Source organism: Arabidopsis thaliana, chromosome 2 (assembly GCF_000001735.4).
Source record: "Arabidopsis thaliana chromosome 2, partial sequence".
NCBI classification, from domain to species: Eukaryota; Viridiplantae; Streptophyta; class Magnoliopsida; order Brassicales; family Brassicaceae; genus Arabidopsis; species Arabidopsis thaliana.
In genome coordinates this window covers 6,690,761-6,715,292 of record NC_003071.7, presented here as the reverse complement: position 1 = coordinate 6,715,292, position 24,532 = coordinate 6,690,761, and the positions used below count along the sequence as shown (strand labels likewise).

General features: G+C 35.8%; 4 protein-coding genes, 1 long non-coding RNA gene and 1 pseudogene across 8 annotated transcripts; 4 read left to right on the top strand and 2 right to left on the bottom strand.

The window, feature by feature from the left end:
- Positions 1–683: 683 nt before the first annotated feature.
- NRPE3B (DNA-directed RNA polymerase family protein) lies at positions 684–2,398 on the bottom strand. 2 transcript variants are annotated; one of them, NM_127100.4, is made up of 3 exons: positions 1,823–2,398; positions 1,396–1,633; positions 684–1,179 (listed from the first exon to the last, which is right to left on the bottom strand). In NM_127100.4, the coding sequence occupies exons 1-3, from the start codon at positions 2,269–2,271 to the stop codon at positions 907–909; spliced, it is 960 nt and encodes a 319-aa protein (NP_179142.1). In that variant the 5' UTR covers positions 2,272–2,398; the 3' UTR covers positions 684–906. The 2 variants fall into 2 exon arrangements, with proteins under 2 accessions (NP_179142.1, NP_001077894.1); NM_001084425.2 differs by having other exon boundaries at positions 1,158–1,633.
- A 1,738-nt stretch (positions 2,399–4,136) lies between these two features.
- FUT4 (fucosyltransferase 4) lies at positions 4,137–6,177 on the top strand (the record flags this gene model as incomplete). Of its 2 annotated transcripts, NM_201739.3 has the most annotated exons (2): positions 4,137–4,411; positions 4,504–6,177. In NM_201739.3, 2 exons carry the CDS (start codon positions 4,249–4,251, stop codon positions 5,946–5,948), a joined length of 1,608 nt encoding a protein of 535 aa, NP_973468.2. In that variant the 3' UTR covers positions 5,949–6,177. The 2 variants fall into 2 exon arrangements, with proteins under 2 accessions (NP_973468.2, NP_179141.1); NM_127099.3 differs by lacking the exon at positions 4,137–4,411 and having other exon boundaries at positions 4,437–6,033.
- Positions 6,178–8,586: 2,409 nt separating this feature from the next.
- On the bottom strand, positions 8,587–14,412 carry AT2G15380 (annotated as a pseudogene; the record flags this gene model as incomplete). Its single annotated transcript has 1 exon — positions 8,587–14,412.
- A 1,044-nt stretch (positions 14,413–15,456) lies between these two features.
- On the top strand, positions 15,457–17,375 carry FUT5 (fucosyltransferase 5). The gene is made up of 2 exons (NM_127097.2): positions 15,457–15,660; positions 15,743–17,375. Exons 1-2 carry the CDS (start codon positions 15,510–15,512, stop codon positions 17,191–17,193), a joined length of 1,602 nt encoding a protein of 533 aa, NP_179139.1. The 5' UTR covers positions 15,457–15,509; the 3' UTR covers positions 17,194–17,375.
- Positions 17,376–20,112: 2,737 nt separating this feature from the next.
- Positions 20,113–20,506, top strand: AT2G15360 (fucosyltransferase; the record flags this gene model as incomplete). Its single annotated transcript, NM_127096.2, has 1 exon — positions 20,113–20,506. The coding sequence occupies exon 1, from the start codon at positions 20,264–20,266 to the stop codon at positions 20,504–20,506; it is 243 nt and encodes an 80-aa protein (NP_179138.1). The 5' UTR covers positions 20,113–20,263.
- Positions 20,507–21,619: 1,113 nt separating this feature from the next.
- On the top strand, positions 21,620–22,336 carry AT2G06435. The gene has a single exon (NR_140143.1). It is a non-coding gene; the product is annotated as an other RNA (long non-coding RNA).
- The last annotated feature ends 2,196 nt before the right edge of the window (positions 22,337–24,532 follow it).

Genomic DNA, 24,532 nt, shown 5'->3' with positions numbered 1-24,532 from the left:
AGAAGTTATGGGAAAGAGTATATTACAGCATTTTTAATTCGTGAATTTCATACCTGGAGCAACTTGACCTATTGACTCATTTACTCTCAGGTGCACTTAAATAATTTACGGCGAGCGCCTTAGCCTATTACTATTACTCAAAAATGTGGTCGAGAAATGTAAGATAAGGATTCCGGAAGCATTGGAAATTAAGTAGGAGGAAGACATAGAGTAGCCATTACAGTTGAGTGTTTAACACGTAAATAAATTAATTTAATTATTACTTAAATGTGTTAACCCATTTAACAACTCAACTCATCAAATTAAATGAGTTATAGTTTGATCCAATCTATTTAACAAAATGAGTTGGGTCAACCTATAACTCATTTAACTTTAAACTCATTTGATTATGAGTTGAGTTGAGTTGGGTTACCCATTTTGACACTCCTAGGTATCAGCATTAAGAAGAAACAAATATTTTTCATCCACTCACATTTTTTTTTTAAGTATACATATATATATCTAACATGTGGATATATATTATTTTTTTAGATAAATTAATAGAAAAATATTAACTTGGTTTTGTTAGAGTATCTCACTAATATAATATTAAACTTTTCAATATTAGTTTAATATTTTGTTTTTACCTTAATTAATATCAATTAAAATCTTTTTTCCTATATTAACTAACCCATTCTTAACAATGACAACAAAAAAAACGCCAATTACGAGAGAGTTCAACGACTAAAAATAACCCAACATAACAAGGTTCAGGAACACAAGGATCAGTCAGAGGTCGGGAACAAAGACAAGACTGCCACTTTACATGTTGCTATCAAACAAGGCAGTGCCGCTACGGTTAATATATTAGTCTGGTCTAGAAGAAACTTAAACCCTGATCAAACAGGTAAAAAAAGAGCTACGATTTCATCCTTCACGCATATGGGCACCGAGTTCACCAAACTGATCATCGGCTTCTACAGTGTTATCTGAGAGACGGATTGCATCAAGCTTCTGCTTCAGGATATCAATGGCATTTAGTACCAGCTGAGAAGCCTTCAATGCACCTGTGGACTCAACAGTGAATACAAAACTATCATGTTTCGGATGGATCTCAATGAGTCCCGGTTTCCCCATTGCTTCAGCTTTCTTGATCACTTCTTCATCGTAAGTGTATGCTTCAGGATCAACCACCACAACCTAAGAAGCAAAGTATTATAATTACAGTTGTGATGATTCAAACAATAGACTGCAAAAGAAATGAGCTAAACGCACTAAACACTTAAAGAAAATTCATACACCACATCACATACATATATTTCAAAGCATGGTAGCCTATAAAGTAGTACAATCATATTGAAGTCTCAAAGCTATAAACTTGTATAGATGTTATTCTTACAGAACATCGAAATTAACCTGTCCGGTGACTGGGTCAATGCCAAACACTTTGGTAGGACTGCTCTCAATCAAGTCAATTTTTTCCTCATCTGTCAAAGTGTTCATCATCTCTTCATTGATAATAATGTCAGGCTCATACATATACGTAACAGTAGCTGCAGGAGACCATTTCGCATGATCTTTCCCAATTCCTTTCCTAGCTAATGCTTTAAGCTTCAACTCTTGTCCCCTGCGTAGTTTCGCAATGATAATTCCCCTGAAACCAAAACAATAACAGTCTAAGAAACTGCAGAAAAAAAAGCCACAGAACTACCAAAAGGAAGACTCATGCAAAGGGCATCTAAAGATGTCAAATTTTGTTTAGCATTGTGTAATATCTAAGCTTAGCAATTCCAATCAATTCATAAAGAACAAATAATCACTACAATGATGAAAAGGGACTTACTTGTGCTCGCTTGAATCAGAAGTAGATGAGTTACTAGTGAAATCAACAGGAGTAACAGTAGGATCAGCACTGTAGAGATCCCTACTAGTAACATCTAGGGTTTGGTCAGTAACACACTTAGCACTAAGGGGAAACTCAACAGAGCAGAACTCGCAATGTTCATCTCCATTACAATCTTCACAATCTTGACAGAACCGCATGCTCATAGCACGCTCGCTAGTGAGAGGGATGAGACTAAGTCGTTGAGCAATGAACTCGTCGTTGAGAACAGAGGAATTAACCTCGATTTTGACGAGATGGATTGCCATGGTGGGGACTTCGGAGATCATTACGCGACGGAGAGCGTTGGCCATTGAAACGTCGGTTTCACGAAGCTCGAACTTGGCGTAGTCATCTTTAAGCTCACGGATCTTCACCGTTGGGAATCTTTGGTAGGTGACACCGTCCATTTCAAAAGCTGTTCCTTCTGACGACTCTGGGACTCTTAGGGTAATGACTTTTCGATTTCTTCGCCGGAGAAGAAGAAGAAATTTGGAGAGAGCAAAGTGAGTGAGAGTGGAAAAAGGTATAAGAAGAACTATAGTAGTTTAAGTTGGGCCTATATGGGCCTATTCTTTTGTTTACTGGGCATTTTCAGGCTTCTCATAACAGTTATTGGGAATGGTCAAAATGTCTACAATGGATTTTCTGTTTACATCAATTCAAATAATGACCCAATGTTATTTTAAGACTTTTTAATCTTTATAATTTGAATTACATAATAATAATTTTGGAAATACAAATATTAAAAAGAATCGAAATTCCATATTTTTAACAGTAACTTGGATTAAAAACATTATATAAAGAGTAAAAAGGATTAAAAATGCATTGGTTCATAAAGAATAATGGTAAATTTGTTGTTTTAATCTTTATATAGTGTTTTTCCAAAATTATTCTTTCTAATTACAATTAAAATTTTTTTACATAATTAATTTTAATGGTAATTATGTGAATGGTTTCGGACAATGTACAAGTTGTACTCATCATTATTCCGCTTATTTTCATAATTATTCCGCTTATTTTCATTGACACAATTAAATCTTGACCTAAATCTAAAAGATTACATATAATATATTTTATCCAACAGAAAATATAAATTATTTTTAAAAATAGAATTTTAGTGGGTTTTGGGGCTTTAAGTGCACTGATCATGTCTGGTCCAAAATTCTAATATTGCTTTCCTTTTTTATTTTTATTTTGCCAAGAAACCAATTCCGGGTTTAACTTCCTTGTAAAACCATCCTTTTCATATATATGATATTTGCAGTTTAGCCAAAAAAAAAAAGTTGAATTTTAATCAACATTTTTAAGCACGACGGTTTCAACTAGTAGTACCATATCGCGGGTTATACCATTACCGGAATTTATTAGAGATTTTCAAAATTTACCTGATTGAAAATTAGCGGATTGTAGTGTTGGAGCCAAACTGGATTAGTGACTGAGTCATCGGGTTTACCGGGCCAACCGCGGTTCCGCTCGAATCTGAATACATTTCCCTCGTCAAAATAAAAAAAGTCAGAGGACGATTGGTCGATGAGAAAAACATTTAATAAAGGAAAAAAAAATGAAAAAACAAATGGGGCCTTTGGAGCGATGTGATGACGTGGCAACCCCCGGAGACTTTCAAATAGCATATTGAGAGTTTTACATGCATGTGAATATCAAGGGTAACATCTAGAGTCATATGAATTGCGCGTGTTATGTCGTTGTTAGTCGTTCATGTTAACAATAATCTACGTATACCGTTTGTGACTTTTAAAACTAAGTTCATGAACCTATTACATATAGATCAAAATCTGGACCATAATTTTATTGGTGTATTGTTAGAAACTTAAAGTTCATATCACTTTCTCTATGTTTCGTGGCCTACTTGCAATTTTTTAGGAATCTTTTGACCATTAGTTTTTTAAACGAGTTTAGGACTTTGATCACTAAGGTAAATCGTTTAAACAATTTGGGATCACTTAATTATTGACATGATTGTATGTTTTGATTGGGCATGTCAAACAGATCTCAATATTTATGTAATTACAAATTATTGCATATTTCAATACATCAATGTCATGGTCTTCACAACGTGCCTGACAAATCCTAGTTGTTTGGATTCCAAATTGTTAATAATTCACAAGAGCTCTCCCATAGGAAGTTTCTTCGATAATTCTGAATATTATATAATACAAAATCACAATTTGGAGTTTAAAGACTTTTCTTCTATTAAACAAAATAGAGTCACGTTTGGAGTTCGTTGATAGTCACAACTTAACAATGACACATTAGAATATTCAAAGTTTTATCTTATTGATCAGTGATTGACATTAAAAGTTGTAATCAAGTTATATAAGCGTTGTAAACTCTTTTTGAATCATCTTCACAAACTAAAAGTCAACATGTATCATATATTTCAGATCTCCGGCGAAGTTATCAAGGGTTTGGGATTGAAGACGAAAATTCTGATAACCATCGTCTTTAGTACCTTACTAATTTTGTCTGTTATGTTACTTTCATTCTCAAACAACTTCAACAATAAACTTTTTGCTGCTACAATCAACGGTAAGAAAGAAAAAAATAAGCATCCATGTTTTGTCATTCATTGTTAGCTCAAAGAATTCTCCTTTTGACCTTTTTTTTTGTTATATGTTCAGACGAATCCGAAACACCGGGGCGGGATAGACTAATAGGAGGGCTTTTAACCGCAGATTTCGATGAAGGTTCTTGCTTGAGTAGGTATCATAAAACTTTCTTGTATCGCAAGCCTTCACCATACAAGCCGTCTGAATATCTTGTCTCGAAGCTTAGAAGCTATGAGATGCTTCACAAACGTTGCGGTCCAGGGACAAAAGCTTACAAGGAAGCAACAAAGCATCTTAGTCATGATGAGAATTATAATGCAAGCAAATCAGATGGTGAATGCCGATACGTTGTGTGGCTCGCTGATTACGGGCTTGGAAACCGACTACTCACTCTTGCTTCTGTGTTCCTCTACGCTCTCTTGACTGATAGAATCATTCTTGTTGACAACCGCAAGGATATTGGTGATCTCTTATGCGAGCCATTTCCAGGTACTTCATGGTTGCTTCCTCTCGACTTTCCATTGATGAAATATGCTGATGGATACCACAAGGGATACTCTCGTTGTTACGGAACAATGTTGGAAAATCATTCCATCAACTCGACTTCATTCCCGCCACATCTATATATGCATAACCTTCATGATTCAAGGGATAGTGATAAGATGTTCTTCTGCCAAAAGGATCAAAGTTTGATTGACAAAGTCCCTTGGTTGATATTTAGAGCCAATGTTTACTTTGTTCCATCTTTATGGTTTAATCCAACTTTCCAAACCGAACTAACGAAGCTGTTTCCGCAGAAAGAAACCGTGTTTCACCACTTGGGTCGGTATCTTTTTCACCCTAAAAATCAAGTTTGGGATATCGTCACTAAGTACTACCATGATCACTTATCCAAAGCAGATGAGAGACTCGGGATTCAAATTCGGGTTTTTCGCGATCAAGGTGGATACTACCAACACGTCATGGACCAGGTCATATCCTGCACACAAAGAGAGAAACTTTTGCCTGAATTGGCTACACAAGAAGAATCAAAAGTCAACATATCGAACATTCCAAAAAGTAAAGCTGTTCTTGTCACTTCTTTGTCTCCTGAGTACTCTAAGAAACTAGAGAACATGTTTTCAGAGCGAGCAAATATGACGGGAGAGATTATTAAAGTATATCAGCCAAGTGGAGAAAGGTATCAACAAACAGACAAGAAGGTTCACGACCAAAAGGCGCTTGCTGAGATGTATCTTTTGAGCTTAACCGATAACATTGTTGCAAGCTCAAGGTCAACATTTGGATATGTTGCTTATAGTCTTGGAGGATTAAAGCCATGGTTACTTTATCTGCCAAATGATAACAAAGCTCCTGATCCGCCGTGTGTTCGATCCACGTCGATGGAGCCTTGTTTCCTTACTCCTCCGACTCATGGATGTGAACCTGACGCATGGGGAACTGAATCGGGGAAAGTTGTTCCTTTTGTTAGGTATTGTGAGGATATATGGGGGCTTAAGCTTTTTGATGAGTTATAGATATTGTTTATCACATTTGATTTGATTTGATTGTTGAATTATTGAAACATAGGATAAATGTTATATATCTTCCTTTTTCATTTTATTCTATTTAATCATTAGTATTAATATGTTACTGCATAGAAAGATTTAGTTGTCTAAAACGTTTGCGAGGTTTTGTTTGGTTATAATATTTTATAAATATCATTTCACATTTAACTTATATCATTTCAAAATATAAATCAGTTGGTCTAAAATCATAAAAAGGTTACTAGATTATACAATATGCAAAATCAAATGGAAATATTGAAGGAGAGGTTGATGTTCTAGCCGTTAGGATTGGAGGGTTTAGATGCACTCAATCAGGATATGGAAAAACTTAAGGGGACGAGTTAGTGAATAAGACAAGCCGTTTGTGAAGTGGCCAAGTGTGAACACAAATGCAAGTGGAGATCACCCTTTTTGTTCTGTGGCTTCTTCTTCTTTGGATTAATTGGGTCATGGGAACAAGCTTATTTGGACCCATTTTGAGGCCTCCTTAGTCATCTCCTAAACCAGCTCGAACCTGGGATGGATTCCTTGGATCATTCCTCATAAAATAGGTGATTTTTTGATGAATATTCATGCCCATCTCAAATCAACGAGTAGTTTGGCCATTGGGTAGTTTCACAGGTTCGTGGTACGGTTTGGGTAGACTCATTCGACCATCTCTTGATTTAGCCCGACAGTGGACAATTGTCTTTCGATCAAAAGTCTTAAAATATGTTGTGTGCTGATGTATTCTCAAGCCCACATCATTTGTACATGAAAAATTGGTGTTGCGTGGTGTTGGTGAGCTTTCTCGGTTATGATCACGTCTGGATTGGAGTTGCTGGTCTAGTACGGTTGGGAATGTAACTACATGGGTAGGTAGTCTTCTGGTAGATAGATTGAATTCAAGAAGTAACAAATCATGGAAATTCGTTTCTCCTTTTCCATTAACGTGTTACCCAAGGAAGAATGCTTCTCTTTGGCTATACGCCTATACCATCATGTGTTGATCCATTTCTGTTCAATCTGGTTTTGTATGATATACACACCAATTCAGAACGTAACAAGTTTTGTAAAGAAAAAGGAATAGTAAACATAGGCATACACGCCACATCATAGACTGGTGTTGCGGAGAGGTTAAACAAAATAATTATAAAAAGACAAGAAATATCTTGAGTGAGAATGGACTTGGTCAAAGGGTTGAGGCGGAAGCATATTCTGTAGCAATGTGCTTAATGAACATGTCACCTTCATTAACAATCAAATTCATCGAAAATAATTGGGCTTTTTTTTTTTCAAGTATGCACCCTATTTTAGAGATTCTTTTTTTTTTCCAGATATTTAACTTAAAACATTTATTTTTTACAGAATATATTAAATTTTTATATGTGAGATTTAATTTGGATTACTTATTCTCAAGTATATCTTAAGAATTTAATTCAACTTCATATCAATTGATAATTTGGTATATTTGAAAAGTAAGGGACGAGAAGATATTTAAGAATGTGAATATTTTTTGTTTGTACTTTGTACATATATATCTTTCTCGAGTGAATGTTAAACTTTAAATAATTATAAGAGGCTGGAACATCTATTAATGATTGATTTGTTGGCAAAATCATGACTCATTTAGAAAAAAAACTACACATAAACAATGAAGATTCTTTTTAAAAAAGGATATGATATATAGTAGAAACATGTATAAATTAATATTCGATAAACCTCTTTAAATTAATCAATTATTTTGGTTCTGTGTTGGGACTAGTGTAAAAATTGATACATATCGATAAATTAATAAGATAATATTTTTTTAAAATCATATGTAAACATATTGTCTCATTAATATCATAAATTAACAATTCTATAAACTTATCAATATATATATATATATATATATATATATATATATTAAAATATATATATTTTAGTGAAACATTACTCCAGTATTATTTGTTTTTCTTAAATTTATATTAATTTTTGGTAGAGTTCAATTCTAATATTTATACTACAATCTACAAAAGTTTGTGTTGTTTTCTAAACTTAACAATTGCTTTTGTACTTGTAATTTGATATTGATTATAAAGAAAAAATCGCTTTAGAGATATAATGTTTTCAAGAAATTACAAAATTAGTAAAATCTATAAATTAATAATTTATCGATACATTAATACAAATTTTTGGTCCCGATATTATTAATTTATAGAAGTTTACTGTATATTTGACGTTAGTATGCTTTGTGTGACATAAAAACTCAGTATTATGTGATCCTCACAAACTAATTCTTGTTCAATCTTTTCCGGTCATTCTGTACTCTTCTTTGAAGTCTGTAGTAAACTTTCCGATCATTTACCGACTTACCGTAAGTAGGTTGTTAAATTTAATGAAATTTGATCTTCAACCAAAAGAAAAAAAGAAAAGAAAAAAAAATCAGTATGATGCTTTACATGCATGTACGTATCACATATGAAGTCGTATGAATTGATTATGTTATGTTACTCCTAATTCGTGTGTTTATCTTTTGTGACTTCGAAATTACGTTCATGTACAGATTTAATGAACCCGGACCATTGTTTTATTGGTGTATTGTTTTTTTTTTTTTTTTTATCAAACTTCTCTTATATTGAAAAAACTAGGTCTCCGTACAAGAGGAAAAGAGGGCAGCTTTTGCAAGAGCATCAGCTTGCCGATTATTTTCTTTAGGAATGAAATTGAAAGAACAACAAGTGAAAGTAGAGGATAGAGCAAGGATGTCGTGTAGAATCCCGTGAAGTTCCTTTGATTGGAGCTTCGAATTAAGGGCTTTGACTAGGGTTAACGAGTCTGAAACGAAAGAGATGTGAGTAAGGGCCAATCCAATTGCAACTCTTATGGCGATAAGAGTTGCCAAAGCTTCGGCCATTAACGGTGAGCCAACATGAGCTACAGCTAAGGAGCCTTTGCTAAAGGTGCGTTCATTGTTATCCATGAAGATCCAACCTAAACCCGCATGTGCATCAGTTTTCCAGGAGGCATCGGTGAGGCAAATAAAAGGGTTTATCAGGAGGAGAGGTTTAAAAGGCAATTTCCTGAGAGCTCTCCCTGAAACAAGAAGCGACTGAGCCTGCTGTCATTCTTTCGCTCGGATGATGGCCAGACCAAGAGCATCCACAACAGGGATACTTTTCTTGTTGAAAATCAATTGATTTCGAGACGTCCATATAGTCCAGAAGATCCAGGGAGCGAGAGGACCAAGGCCAATGCCGATAGGAGGTAAGCAGATCAACTTAATAGCTGCAATTAAACCTTCAGTGACTGACTAAAAAATACTCGGATTGAAGGAATCCTTAAAGGGGGCTTTTCTCCAGATCTGGGAGGCAAAAGAGCACTCAAAGAAAAGATGGATTTCAGTTTCTCTTAGGCCGCAGTGGGGGCACTTTAATGAATCAACTATCTGGCGCTGTGCAAGGCTTTCTCCCACCTGGAGAGCATTTTGAGCCATCTTCCAGAGCAAAAGCTTGGTTTTAGGTGAGGACTTAACAGAACAGATATTAGCTTTCCAGTCAAACGGCGTCTGATTAGAAGAAACTGCAGAGCTTGATTCTGAAACAGGGGGTACCAAGGGAGTGTTAGTTTCAGCAAGAGCATGGAAGTAACCTGATTTGGTTGTGCAAACTCCATCCATTATAGGCAACCAACCCCAAATATCCGGTGCTCCTGTTTTGATAGGCTTGAGTCGAAGTATGTCACTCTCATAGATGGGAAGCAGCCTTTTGATGAGACTAGTATTCCATTCAAGAGAACCCGGAAAAAGAAGATCAGAAACAAGCCAGTTTTGAGTATCTTCAGTAGGAGGTCCCATTGGAGCCTGAGGTGAGATTAGTGATAGCTAGGGGGAACGCCAGATAGGTGTAGAGAGGCCAGAGCCAATGAGACGTCCCTGGTTAGGTTTAAGCAAGTCCCTGCCAAGACAAATGCTGCGCCATCCATGGGATGCTGAGTTTGGAACCTAACAATCCGTAAAGCTGGAGAAGTTGCAGTACTTTCCAAGGAGCACTTTGGCTAGCAGGCATGTGGGATTAAGGGGAAGTCTCCAACTGATTTTTGCTAATAAAGCAGTATTAAAGGTTTGTATATCCATGAACCCTAATCCTCCCTCTTTAAAAGATTTTGTCATTTTGCTCCATGCTACCCAACACATATTCTTCTTCTCAGCTTTTGTATCCCACCAAAATCTTGTAAGCGCAGATTGGATTCTCTTACACAGATTATTTGGGATCTTGAAACAGGACATGGTATATGAAGGCATAGCAGAAAGGACGGATTTGAGCATGGTGAGCTTTCCAGCAGTAGAGCTTTCCAGCAGTAGAAAGGAACCTAGTAGACCAACTGAGAGTTCGTTGCTTAATACGATCCACAATCGAGCTGAAGAGGTCTTTCTTTTTCCTGCCAAAGAGCTTAGGTAATCCTAGATATTTGCCTTGTCCTCCTTCTTTAAAAATATTAAGCTCTCTCTGAACTCTTAGTCTAGTATCAGAATCAGTTTTGGAAGAAAAGGTAATAGAGGACTTCTCTTTGTTTATTTGCTGACCAGATGCAAGCTCATATTGATGCAGGATCTGCTTCAGTTTAGGACAGCTTTTGGGATCAGAGCGGCAGAAAAACATGGTGTCATCAGCAAATAAAAGATGGTTAACTCGGGGACTTTGTTTGGATACTCGTAATCCAACCAAACTTCCATGAGAGAGAGCCACATTGCATAACCCGGAGAGAACCTCACTGCAGATGATAAAGAGATAGGGTGAGAGAGGGTCTCCCTGCCTAATGCCTCTTTCAGGTAAAACTAACCCCTTAGCTTGACCATTAAAGAGAAAGGAATAGGATACCGTGCAAACACATTGCATGATCCAAGATATCCATTGAGTATGAAAACCCATTCTAGATAAGGCTGTCTCTATAAAGTTCCACTCAAGTCTGTCATAGGCTTTGCTCATGTCAGTTTTAACAGCCATGAAGCATCTTTTCTGTGCTCCAGAGGTCTTAAGATAGTGAAGAGCTTCGTGAGTAATCAAAACATTATCAGATATAGCTCGTTGAGGTACAAAAGCAGATTGGGTTTCTGAAATACAGTTATGTAGAACTGGTTGAAGTCTCTTAGCTAGCAGCTTGGATATTATCTTATAATAGACTGAGCATAATGCAATAGGTCTGCAGTCAAAAACTTTTTGGGGGCTTGTGATCTTTGGTATGAGTTTAACATGGGTATGGTTGATCTTCTGTGGCAGGACCTATTAATGAAGAAAGCTTGGACTTCAGAAATGACTTTATCACAAACTGTATCCCAATTCGACTGAAAGAAACTTGCAGTGAAGCCATTAGGACCCGGGGCCTTATCCGGATGAATAGAGAAACAAGCAAGCTTAATTTCGGCAGGAGAGGGTAACATGATAAGCTTTTCATTCATTGCTGTTGTTATACAAGGTTTAAGGGCTGCATTTACAGTGGTAATCCTGTCACCAGGCACATAGGTAAAAATTTGTTGGTAATAATCAGAGATAGCAGAGACTATCTCATCTTCCTCATAAACTGGTAAGCCCGCTGATGATTCAATAACTGCTATATTGTTGATGGCTCTTCTATTTTTTGTAGCAGCGTGAAAGAAACCAGAGTTCTTATCCCCTAGAGCCAGCCAGAGATTACGACTTCTCTGCTTCCAAAAAGCCTTTTCTCTTTGGTAAGCACTCAGGAGCCTTGTGTTTATGGAGTCAATTTCCTCTTGAGGTGAGCTGTTGCTGGATATTTCATCCTCAAGTTGTTCACGAAGCGTGAAAATCTCAACCTGGCTGTTAAGATGATGTTGTTTACTCCACAATATGATGGAAGAACGACAAGCAAAAATTCTGTGATCAACAGTTGCAGACAGGTTTGAGTTCCATGAATCCAAGACTAATTTCTTGACCTCATCATTATCCTTCAGCCTCCTATCATATCTAAAGATACATTTTCTTTTCTTAGTTTTCGGGTCAAAGGATGTGACAAGGGGACGATGATCCGATCCTTCAAAGTGAAGATATTCACTGCGACCCGACGGGTAAGCCATGATCCAGTCACTGTTTGCCATAAGCCATGCGTGTGTCTTTTGCCCCTCCAGGATAGAAATTTGCCCGTGTGATTTAGATCATAGAGGTCACAAGAAGACATCAGAGATCTCAGGTCAGAGAAAGAGCCTTCCGGTCGAGGGGGGGCCACCAACCTTCTTAGAACTGTGTATGATATCATTAAAGTCCCCAGTAAGAATCCAAGCAGAAGAGTTGAAGGCAGGCAGATCCTGGATTTGATTCCAGATTCAACTCTCTTAGTCCTGTCGGGTTCACCATAGAGAAAAGTTGAGTAAAAGCACTGACCCTTGACTTTAATCTTTGTGTCTATGAAATGTTGACAGGAAGAGATAATTTCAACTTCCACATTGTGCTTCAAAAACAGGGCAAGACCACCAGATCCTGGGGAGGATGGTGGAACCAAGTGGTGAGAGGAGTAATCAAGGCCATGAAGGAGTTGTAAGACATTTTCAGAGTTGTTTTTTGTTTCCATAAGAAAGAACAGATCAGGAAAAACCGATTTACGGATTTCCATGATTCTCTGGACTGTCATGGGGTTCCCCAACCCACAACAGTTCCAGCTCACCATTCTTAAGGAAGAGGGGTTGGCAGATTCTGAAAATCTACCTTCTTTTTCCTGGATACAGGAATCAGATCAATTTTTGGAGTAGTAGAGGAGGAAGCTCCTAGGGTGCCTCCTGCAGAGAGGTTAGTGTTCTTGGCCTGAGATTTAGAACTTGATGAACCAGGGATAGTTTGAGGCCTAGGGGGAATAATAGGAGATCCCGTCTTTTTCCTAGATTTGGAGTTAGAAGTCTTACTCGGAGAACCCTGGGTAAAATTTCTCTTATGAGACTTTGTGCCTAGAAGTTTAATGGCAGGTTTGTTGGCTTGTCTTGGTAGAGGAGGACGACCTCTACCTCTTTTAGTTGGGCAGCAGGAACACACTCTAGGTTTGAGCTTGTAGCCAAAGACCCTGGGGGAATTTCAGTACTCTCATAAGCTAGAAGATCTGAGCCAGAAGCGGCTGAGAGGATACCAAGAGCTGTTGTATCCATCAGGTTTCTGGTTTCCCCTTGAAAAACCCTGATTTTCCTTGCTGCATTTTCTACTGGATCAGGACAAGAGAGGTATTGGACTGTTAAATCCCTCAACTCACTCATGACTTGGTCTTTTGTAGGTGGAGGGGAAGAAACTTCCATCCCAAGACTTCTGGGATCACTGCCTTTTAAGGTTGGAGGAGTAAGAGGATCAGAGGAGGCAACATCTCTCTCAAGAGGGGGGCGACAAGCCTTGGACCCACTTGATGACGTAGCATGGAGTCCTGCTGATGAATTAGATTTCTCTCGCCATTGGAGTTGCTGAGGTGGAAAAGGAGCAAACCCTCCATCCTGATGGTAAGACTTAGAGGAATCCTGAGAATGATGTCTGCGTTGATTATCTCCATATCTATGGAAGTTTTCTCTATTAAAAAATCTTCTCTGAGGGGAGTATCTGAGAGTAGAAGGAGACTTGGATCGAACCCCATCCTGATTCAATCTTCTTTTTGCAGAGTTTACTGCCTGGTGAGGGATAGCACTTCTCTCAGAGCGCTGAGAGGAACTCCTGGGGGCGATGAAGTTGTCCTGAGGAATGTAGTAGTTCCTTGAGCTTGATTTTGAGGCATGGAGGGAAGCAGATTGTACAGGAGAGGGGTTCCTTTGTGTTTCAGACTTCTTTGCAACACCAGGGCAGTGCTTTTCCTCATGGGTAAGGCGGTGGCAATGTCGACAATGATTTTTAAGGTTCTTGTAGTCTAGATAAACCACAGCTTCTCTTCCATCGGGGAAGTCAACAATCGTCTCTTTGGTGATAGGTTGTAACCCATCTAGCAGAACCTTTATTTTGACTGTCGATGAGGTAATCTCCTGGTCCATGACTGTACCAAGCTCTTCACCTATGGACTTAAGCATTTCAGGCTTCCAGTAGTGCTTGGGAAGACCTTGGAGTTCGATCCAAAAAGGAATCAGGCAAGGGAAAGATGGTGAGATAACTGGTTCCCATTTTTGCAAGATAACCATCCATTGGTCAAAATGATATGGCCTATTATCAAGAACTTGTTGAAGGTCCTCCGAGAAATCAAACTTGAGTTGAAAAACTCCCTGTCCTAGGTCTGAACCAGTGGCTTTACCCCTGAGAGTCCATCTGTTAGACAAGAATAAGAAGAGAGCCCACAGTCGTTGTCCAGAGGGATTGGTGAGACGGCCAATGAGGGTTAGGGCATTTTCTTCAATGAGATCTGAGGTATCAAGGTCAGGACCGCGGATTCGCTTACGGGGTGGAGGGGAGTACCCTCTTTCAATTCCTTTTCCTTTCTGGTTATACGGGATACGGTTTGTCATGATGATGAGTGAAAGGAGGCACTTGCAGGTTGGGTTAAAGCTTCGCAGGAAAGTAACACAGCTGAGGTAGGGTTTAAAAGTTTGAAACGGTTGAGAGAGCTTAAATATCCTTCTACCTCCAATAAATGGGAGATTAGACGGTAAAACAACCTTGGTAAAGAAGTTTCTGAGACTTTAATGCAGATTGCGCAAGAGAGAAAGGAGTTCGGAGAAGAACTTTGATGAACATTGATGAACATTCATATGGAGAAAGCGTTATACCGTTGGATCTTACCTGCCACTTAAGCCCAGTGGATAAAAGAGGGATTGCACTGTTCAGATCTGGGTATTAGTTGGTTCCATGGTGCCTCGGGTAATGGGCCTAGGTAATAGGCGTGGGAGAGATTTTTCTGCTACTCTCAATTTTGTTTTTTCAAAAAAAAAAAAAAAACTAACTTATACTCTAGTTTACTCGCTCTCTCTCTCCATAAAGCCTTCCCTTTATTATTTTTATTGGTGTATTGTGTAGAGCCTCTAGTTCAGATGCAATTTTGTGATTGTTTCAAGACCGATTTTCAATCGTTTTGGAATACTTTTTAAGCGTTTGTTAATCGAGTTTAGGACTTTTACTATGGTAAATCGGTTTAGCACAATACACATGACTTTATGTTATTCATTCTTCATTCGTATATGGATAAAAAATCAGCGATGCTAAACAGATCTCAATATGTATGTGAACTTGTGAAGTAGCAAATTGTTGCTTATTCCACTATATTAAGTCAAGTTTCCACAATGTGCCAGACAATCCCTAGTTGTTTAGATTCCAAGATTTCGACAATGTAACACCCGTTAATAATTCACAACAGCTCTCTTATTGGCAATATATTCGATAATTATTAAATACATAAATACAAAATCACATTTTGGAATTTAAGACATTTTACAATTAAAAAAAAAGTGGAATCACGTTCAAAGGTCGTTGATAGTCACAACTTAACAATGACGCATTAAAGTATTCAAAAGTCTATTTAACTGATCTATGATTGACACATAGAAATGAAGCTATATAAAAGTTGTACTCTCTTTTTGAACCATCTCACAATCAAACTCAAGTCAACATGTATCAAAAATTTCAGATCTCCGGCAAAATTGTTAAGACTTTGGGGCTAAAGATGAAAGTTCTGATAGCAGTCTCCTTTGGTTCCTTACTATTTATACTATCATACTCAAACAACTTTAACAACAAACTTCTTGATGCTACAACCAAAGGTAAGAAAATTATCCATATCTTGTGTTTTATTGTTAAGTCAATGAATCCTCATTTTGGTTTTATGTTTTCATTTTGTTGTAGTAGACATAAAGGAAACCGAAAAACCGGTGGATAAACTTATAGGAGGGCTTTTAACTGCGGATTTTGATGAAGGTTCTTGCTTGAGTAGGTATCATAAATATTTCTTGTACCGCAAGCCATCCCCGTACAAGCCTTCTGAATATCTAGTCTCTAAGCTCAGAAGCTATGAGATGCTTCACAAACGTTGTGGTCCAGATACAGAATATTACAAAGAAGCAATAGAGAAACTTAGTCGTGATGATGCAAGCGAATCAAATGGTGAATGCAGATACATTGTATGGGTGGCAGGTTACGGGCTTGGAAACAGATTACTTACTCTTGCTTCTGTTTTCCTCTACGCTCTCTTGACCGAGAGAATCATTCTTGTCGACAACCGCAAGGATGTTAGTGATCTCTTATGCGAGCCATTTCCAGGTACTTCATGGTTGCTTCCGCTTGACTTTCCAATGCTGAATTATACTTATGCTTGGGGCTACAATAAGGAATATCCTCGTTGTTACGGAACAATGTCTGAAAAACATTCCATCAACTCGACTTCAATCCCGCCGCATCTATACATGCATAACCTTCATGATTCAAGGGATAGTGATAAGCTGTTTGTATGCCAAAAGGATCAAAGTTTGATTGACAAAGTCCCATGGTTGATTGTTCAAGCCAATGTTTACTTTGTTCCATCGTTATGGTTTAATCCAACTTTCCAAACCGAACTAGTTAAGCTGTTCCCGCAGAAAGAAACCGTCTTTCACCACTTGGCTCGGTATCTTTTTCACCCTACAAATGAAGTTTGGGATATGGTCACTGACTACTACCACGCTCATTTGTCGAAAGCCGACGAGAGACTCGGGATTCAAATAAGGGTTTTCGGCAAACCTGATGGACGTTTCAAACATGTCATTGACCAGGTCATATCATGTACACAAAGAGAGAAACTGTTACCTGAATTTGCTACACCAGAGGAATCAAAAGTCAATATATCAAAAACCCCGAAACTCAAATCTGTTCTTGTCGCATCTCTCTATCCAGAGTTCTCTGGCAACTTAACTAACATGTTTTCAAAGCGACCAAGTTCAACAGGAGAAATTGTTGAAGTTTATCAACCAAGTGGAGAGAGAGTTCAGCAAACAGACAAGAAAAGTCACGACCAAAAGGCGCTTGCTGAGATGTATCTTTTGAGCTTAACCGATAACATTGTCACGAGCGCAAGGTCTACATTTGGATATGTTTCATATAGTCTTGGAGGATTAAAGCCATGGTTACTTTATCAGCCAACAAATTTCACCACTCCTAATCCGCCATGTGTTCGATCTAAGTCGATGGAGCCATGTTACCTAACTCCTCCGTCTCATGGATGTGAAGCTGACTGGGGAACTAACTCGGGGAAGATTCTTCCTTTTGTTAGGCATTGTGAGGATCTTATATATGGGGGGCTTAAGCTATATGATGAATTTTAGTTCTATTTTATCACATTTGATTTTATTGGATTATTGAGTTTTTATAATCTAAGGAAAAAATGCTATCCGATCCCTCTTTACAGTTTACACTTGTGTCCTCTTCTTATGTATTAATATGTTAGTTTTCTTAAAACGTTTACTAGGTTTGTATGGTTTATAATATTAAATAAAATGAAATTTACATATATACTTGTATCACTTAAAATCATTAAGACTCTAATTTAATTTATATCATTGTGATGTTTTCTCGAGGTTACTTTATGTGTCATGAAGATAATGGAGTATTGGAGTTGTGAGGTATCATGCGTCGTCGTTGTTCTACTCTAGTCCACCTTTAAAGAATATAAAAAGAGATATTTAATCAATGTTATGCGTTACAACATTTTATTATCGAAAAAACGTTTTGAGTATAAAAGAAAAAATAGAGAAATTTTAGTGATTTCCGAGATATAATATTCACCTGCAAAAGAGAGTGCTGATTTTACACAAATATTGAGAGCCTGATTTAGATTATATGCAAGATTTAAAGATAGCCTATGAAGAATATATGGCACAACTAAAAAAAATATTGCAAATATGTTATGAAAACATCTAATGTAAATGCTAATTTTAATTTGTACTAGATAAAGTCTCACGCGTTGCATGAGCTTAAATTAATTTAATATGTAATGCAAAACTCTGTAACCTTTTTTTTTTTTTTTTGCACCTAGCTAGGTATGTAACTAATTATATATCAAACTAACTGAACTAAATATTTATAATATTTAAAACTTTTTAAAGTTTGAATCCTTAAAAAAAAAAATACCGGAGTAAACCAGTTAACATTCTTAATTTTGGATGTCTCATAAATCAAGCTTCTTGCTCATTCGTATTAAGAATCATTTTATCCTTTTTGTAGTATGATTTTGAACCATTGCCCAGTTTTTTAAGTAATGTGGGACTGTGTACACATATTTTTTTTTATTCATCGATTGAGTAATGTATGTCATTTTTTAAAATTTGAATTATATCATATGCAGAAAAAAATCTAACATTTATTAATTATATGTATTTTTATATAAAATCAAATTAAACTAGAAATAAGAACAAATAAAAGTGAAAGAAGAATTTATATATTTATATTTAATGTAGGTAAAGAGAGTTTAGGAAATTAGCAATGTTAGTCAACCAGGTTGTTCAACACCACATAATTTGCAATCACTGAATTATATGGTGTAACAAACATATATACTGACTTTTGAAAACAATCTCACACGCTCCTCAAAATTTGTAGTCCCCCTTTGATGAAGGGCTATTCCTCTACCATTCTTGGGACCTCATAGATGGCAAAGTACTCAGGACGAAACCCCTCTATACTATCAAATATCTAAGCTACTTCTCAATCCCTCCATGAGTAAATTTTTCTTTATTCTTTTGTTATGGTATCTCTTAACACTTTATTCTTTTGTTATGGCATCTCTTAACACAAGTTTTATTAACTTGCATATATCAAATTGACGGGTTACTCTATTTTCATATATTGACTTTCACAATTATATTTTCTGTAAAAGCTAGAACTAAATAGAATAAAATATATCCAACTTTTAAAGGGATTAAAATTTGGAAAACTATATAATATATATACCAAATTGACTACTTTACGGGTTATCGGGTTCGACGACAGGTCAGTCGATTAAATTTTGTTTAATGTATCTATGGAGATTAAATTTTTTGTAATGTTTAACAAAATATGAAGTCTAACAATAATGATAAAGTGATTAAATTTTTTAAATCAACTAAAATTAAAAATTAATACTAAGATAGTAGGAGATCACTAATGATGAAATTAAACTAATAAAAACGAAACTCGGATGAGATCGACTGGAAATGCCAGAGAAGAAGAGGGAGGTGTGTTGAGTCATATATCTCTGCTTGAAAAGAATTGAAAATATTTTTAAAATAACGTAAATACACTAAAACCCTATATTCTAAATTCAAATGTATTCTCGTGAATCGTTATCCTGCTGGTTCAATCGGTTCATCGGTCGTGGGTTAATGCTAGGTATTAAGGGTTCTTATGGTTTTGAGATTGTCAAATATTAGCGCTAACCCAAACTGGAGAAGTGTCTAGGACGCAAATTAACTGCTCGGACCGAGTAGTCTGGGTCGTGCATGAAAACACTACTTAATTTATATCCTCTATCGTGAGTTTTTTAGAGGTTCTTTGTGTCTTGAAGACAATATATTACGAAAATGCAGACTATACAAACACAACGATCTTTATAAGTCCTCTGTTTATGAGCTTTCGAATCTTCATCATTCTTGGTGAGGTTATTGCCAGGTTTGGTTTATAGAGCTTTACCTCAATTCTTGAGGTAGTGTTCTCTATTTTGTGAGGTTTTCACCAAGAAGAAAAAAATATCACTCTATGTATTTACTTAAAGTTAAAACATATTAACTCTAAAGGAATGATAGGCAAAGATGCCAAGCATTTTTAGAATACCCAAATTTTTTATTCGAATATTCAAAATTTACCCGAAACCCAAAATTTTATCTGAGAATCTAATTATTTATCAGAAAATCCGGGTATTAACCCAAAATTTTTGGTATTAGTTCCAAAAAGGGCCTGAAAATCTATAATCGAACCCGATTAGACCCGAACCAAAACAGAACAGATATTTTTGATTTATCCGATTGGGTCCTAAACTTCTCTATCCGAAGGACCCGTACCTGATCGGGTTTTACTCAAACCCGACCACATACCCCCATCTTTAGTATTCTAACTTTTTCAGGCTCCTAGTTCTCCAACTTGTAAATATGCGTCCGTCTTTCTCTTTTCCCACCTCTGTGCCACTTCTATATATGCATCTCCCCATGATTCAAGGGATAGTGATAAGATGTTTTTCGACCAAAAGGATCAAAATTTAATCGGCAGCGTCCCATGGTTGATTGTTGACTCCAATGTTTACTTTGTTCCATCTTTATGGTTTAATCCAACTTTCCAAACCGAACTAACGAAGCTGTTTCCGCAAAAAGAAACCGTCTTTCACCACTTGGCTCGGTATCTTTCATATCGTCACTTGGTACTACCATGATCACTTATCCAAAGCAGATGAGAGACTCGGGATTCAAATTCGAGTTTTTTTGCGATCAAGGTGGATACTACCAACACGTCATGGACCATCTCATATCCTGCACACAAAGACAGGAAACTCCTGTCAATATATCGAACATCCCAAAATGTAAAGCTGTTCTTGTCACTTCTTTGACAGGAGAAATTATAAAAGCTCAAGGTCGACATTTGGATATGCTTCTTATAGTCTTCGAGGATTAAAGCCATGGTTACTTTATCTGCCAAATGATCTCACAGCTCTTATTTCGCCGTGTGTTCAGTCCACGTCGATGAAGCCTTGTTTCCTTACTCGTCCGTCTCATGGATGTGAACCTGACTAGGGAACCCACTCGGGAAAAGTTGTTCCTTTCGTAAGGAAAGAAGAACCAAATTACGTTTTCGTATTCATAAATAGTGTGTTAACTAAGAATTTATTTTAGGGAGATGGATTCACTTTAGTACAATTGCAACTGTTGAGATGATATTAAACTTTACATGAGTAGAATACCTTTTATGAGTTAAAAGCGAAATGTTATGGTGGACATATGACAAAATACTTTATGTGTATGATGATTTTTTATTATATGAAAAAGCATGTTCATGGTTGTAGTTAAAATCTAAAAATAATTTTATCACCTAAAAGAATTACAAAAGATCTTAGATTTTTTTTTTTTTTTTGTTGGGTAATAATAATGTAACAAAAATAAACAGCTTTTTAGCAAGTAATTATCATGTTTGGAATTTTGTGTTTTAATGATAGCATAAAAGTTTCTAGACTTTTAAAGTATCACCATTTTGTCTAACAAGTTATGTTTGTAATGGCTTAAAAACAATAATGAAGATAGTAAAACCAATACGATGTGCCTTAAAAGATTAAATTAGTACCAACAAAAGCTAATTAATTAAAATAAATAGAAACAAAAGTATTTTATAATATAAAACTAATGACAATTGTTAATCAATTTATTTTTTATATTTATGTTATAGTTTTTTCAATGGTGTATTTGAAATATTTTTTTTGCTTAAAAATATTTTAAAAATATTTACGCTATAATGCATAATATTTCTAATATTAAACCAAATTTGTCCTAAAGAATTTCTTTCTTTATGAGAACAAATTTTTAAACAACAGAAATAATTCAAAATATATATACAAAAGAAAATTTATGTTAAAAACATCAAAAATAAAAGAGTATAATACTTTTGATTACACTATATGTCAGTATATAGCTACTAAAATGATTACTAAATCCAAAATTATTTTAAAACAATCGATATAAATAAACCCTTGGGTAGCATGGGTTAATGAGCTAGTTAAATGAAAAACTTGAAGACGAGGTTGGTTCTCTAGCAGTTTACATGCACGCAATTTGGATATGGTAACTTATAGTAGGGATGAGTTAGTGAAGAGGCCAAGTGTGAACACAAATGCAAGTGGATATCCTTCTTTTTGTTCTGTGGCTTCTTCTTCTTTGGATGAATCGGGACGCATTCCTTTTAAGACTCCAAATGGGTCTCCTCTCCATGTCAAGGTATTAACTGGTGAGAAGTTTGGCCCACGAGTTCCTTATCCGGATCAATTTTGAGGCCTCCTCAGTCATCTCCTAAACCAGCTCGAACCTGGGGTGGTTTCCTTCGATCATTCCTCATAAAATAGGTGATTTGTTGATGAATATTCATGCCCAGCTCAAATAACGAATATTTTGGCCGTTAGATAGTTTCACACATTCTTGGTACCGTTTGAGTAGACTCCTTCGACAATCTCTTGATTTAGCCCCGGCAATAGAATAATGCCTCTCGATCATAAGTCTTTAAATGTGTTGTTTGCTGGTGTATTCTCAAGCCCACGTCATCATTTGTACATGCAAAGTTTGTGTTGGGTGGTTTTGGTGAGCCTTCTCAGTCTTCTCCGCAATCATATCTGTTGATCCCTTTCTGTGCAATCTGGTTTGATATGAAATCCACACCAATTCAGAAGGTCTCAAAGGAAGCAACTGGTTCAAGATGAACGTACCAAGCAATTGGTTATATTAGGGCTTAGGTATATATTCCATTAGAAGAAGAACAAGCTAAGTGCTATGCTATCCTCTCTCTTGGTTGCGAGTGTGAGTTTCACATGTAGATTGTAATATTGCTAAAATGTAGTCATGTCTCTTCTTCTTTCTTTATCGTGTTGTATCGTAGATCGGATAAGGGTTTGAGAAGTTATATAGCTTGTAACAAACTTGTTAGAACTTGTAACAATCTTCATAAGATTCTGGTTTTGAATCCCAACTCGTAATATATGTGTTCTTTATTTTGCATCATTCTCTTGGAAATCTCATTCCTATTAAGCAATGTCTAATCGGGAACTAATTATAGTTGATTAAGATTCACAAACAAGGCTTGTTATCTGAATCTGCTCAATTCAAAGTGATATATTCGACGCGAGACTGATGTTTTAGGAGACTCAAGAAGATACATTCATCTTGTTAGATGTCTCCCATTATCATTTATAATTTCACAAGTTTTGTAAAGAAAAAAGCATAGTAAGGTATAAAACATAGACTTACACGCTGCCACATCAAAATGGGGTTGCTGAGAGGATTAAATCAAACAGTTATAAAAAAAGGGAGAATTAGTAGAGTGACTCATATTTCATTCAGAATAACTAGAAAGGAATGGTAAAAATATGAGTTATATAGGTAATAATTATGCCTAAAATATCCCTGTTTTCCTTTGCAGAAAAAATAATATTACAGAAATACCATTACTATTTAATTCCAGCATGGCAATAAAACCACATTTATTTACGAAACTGCCATCGTCGTTTTTGGTAAATCTGTGGCTCTTGTTACGACAGATTTGTTTTCGATCACAGATTTTTTGGTCAACCACATATTTTTTACAACAGACTTGTTTTGTACCACAAATTTTACTGGATTAAGTTACGACATATTTTTATTTTTTCGCAGATTTGTTTATTGTGACAGATTTGTTTCATATAGTCTCCACAGATTTTTCTAAACTTTCAAAATTTAGAATGTTGAAATCAAATCTATCACTGATTTGTTTTCCATACAGTAGATTTTTCTTAATGGTGGCAGCAGATTTTCTATTTGTAACCAAAAGTCTGTTGTGTTATAACAGATTTGTTAACTCGGAAAAATGTTATATAGTCATGATAGAGTTGTTTTGTGTAATCACAGATTTAATTAACTTGTTAACAAATCTGGTGTTTTACAACAAATTTTTGTTAAAAATTACAATTACTACACAGTCACATAGTGATAACAGATTTGTTTTTAGTGATAACAGTTTTGTTTTTCAGTGTCAAAGCATAACAGATTTTCTCATGTCAATGTTATGGCCGATTTGTTTATCACTAGAATAACCTTTTTAGTAATAACAGATTTTTTGTTAACAGATTTGTTTTTAAAATCTTTAATTTTTTTATTACATGAGTTTTATTAGCTAAGCAATTTTACTCAAGTAAAATCTTTCCGGTTTGATTATATGTTAAAATCGGTTTGATTCAATTTAACTTTAAAAAAAAAATCGATAACATCACCACAGAAAACAGCCCACCAAAACCTACTAATCCTCATAATTCAAAAGTGATAACATACAATCTGCCATTCTTAAACAATCTACGACAATATTACTTTAATTGATAAAAAATAAAATGTGGAAAATGATTTACGAACTACAACGGATTGATAAGAAATAGACTTTTCGGTGTTACTCGAAAACATGATCTTAACTTTTCGGTGTACAAGAACTGGAAAACACGAGCGAAGGGCTTTTTAATTTTACATACTAAAGTTCTTAACTTTTAGTTTGCCCATTTGCTTAGTACGTTCCTTTACAAGCTATGACAACATTAATTTAATTGATAAGAAATAGAAATGTGGTTTCCATAACCGGATTTCTGAGTTTTGTTATTTTTACATTTGTTTATTTATTTTTATTAGTAATTCTTTTTTTTTTTAATCAAAATATAGTTTTAATACTGACTGAGGTTAAATAGTCTTTTAACTTAAAATATGAGTCATAATAGTTAGTCATCGATTATTGGGAGTCACAATAGTTATTTCTATTAAGATTAGAGTCAGTCTAAGCAATTTTCACTAAAAAAAATGAGAAATATGTTGAGTAATAATGGACTTGGTCAAAGGTTCTAGGCGGAAACCAAACCATAGTTCTATTCGTGTAATGTTAGAGCCTTACAGTTCAATCGTTTTGGAATATCTTTTTGAGCGTTTGTTA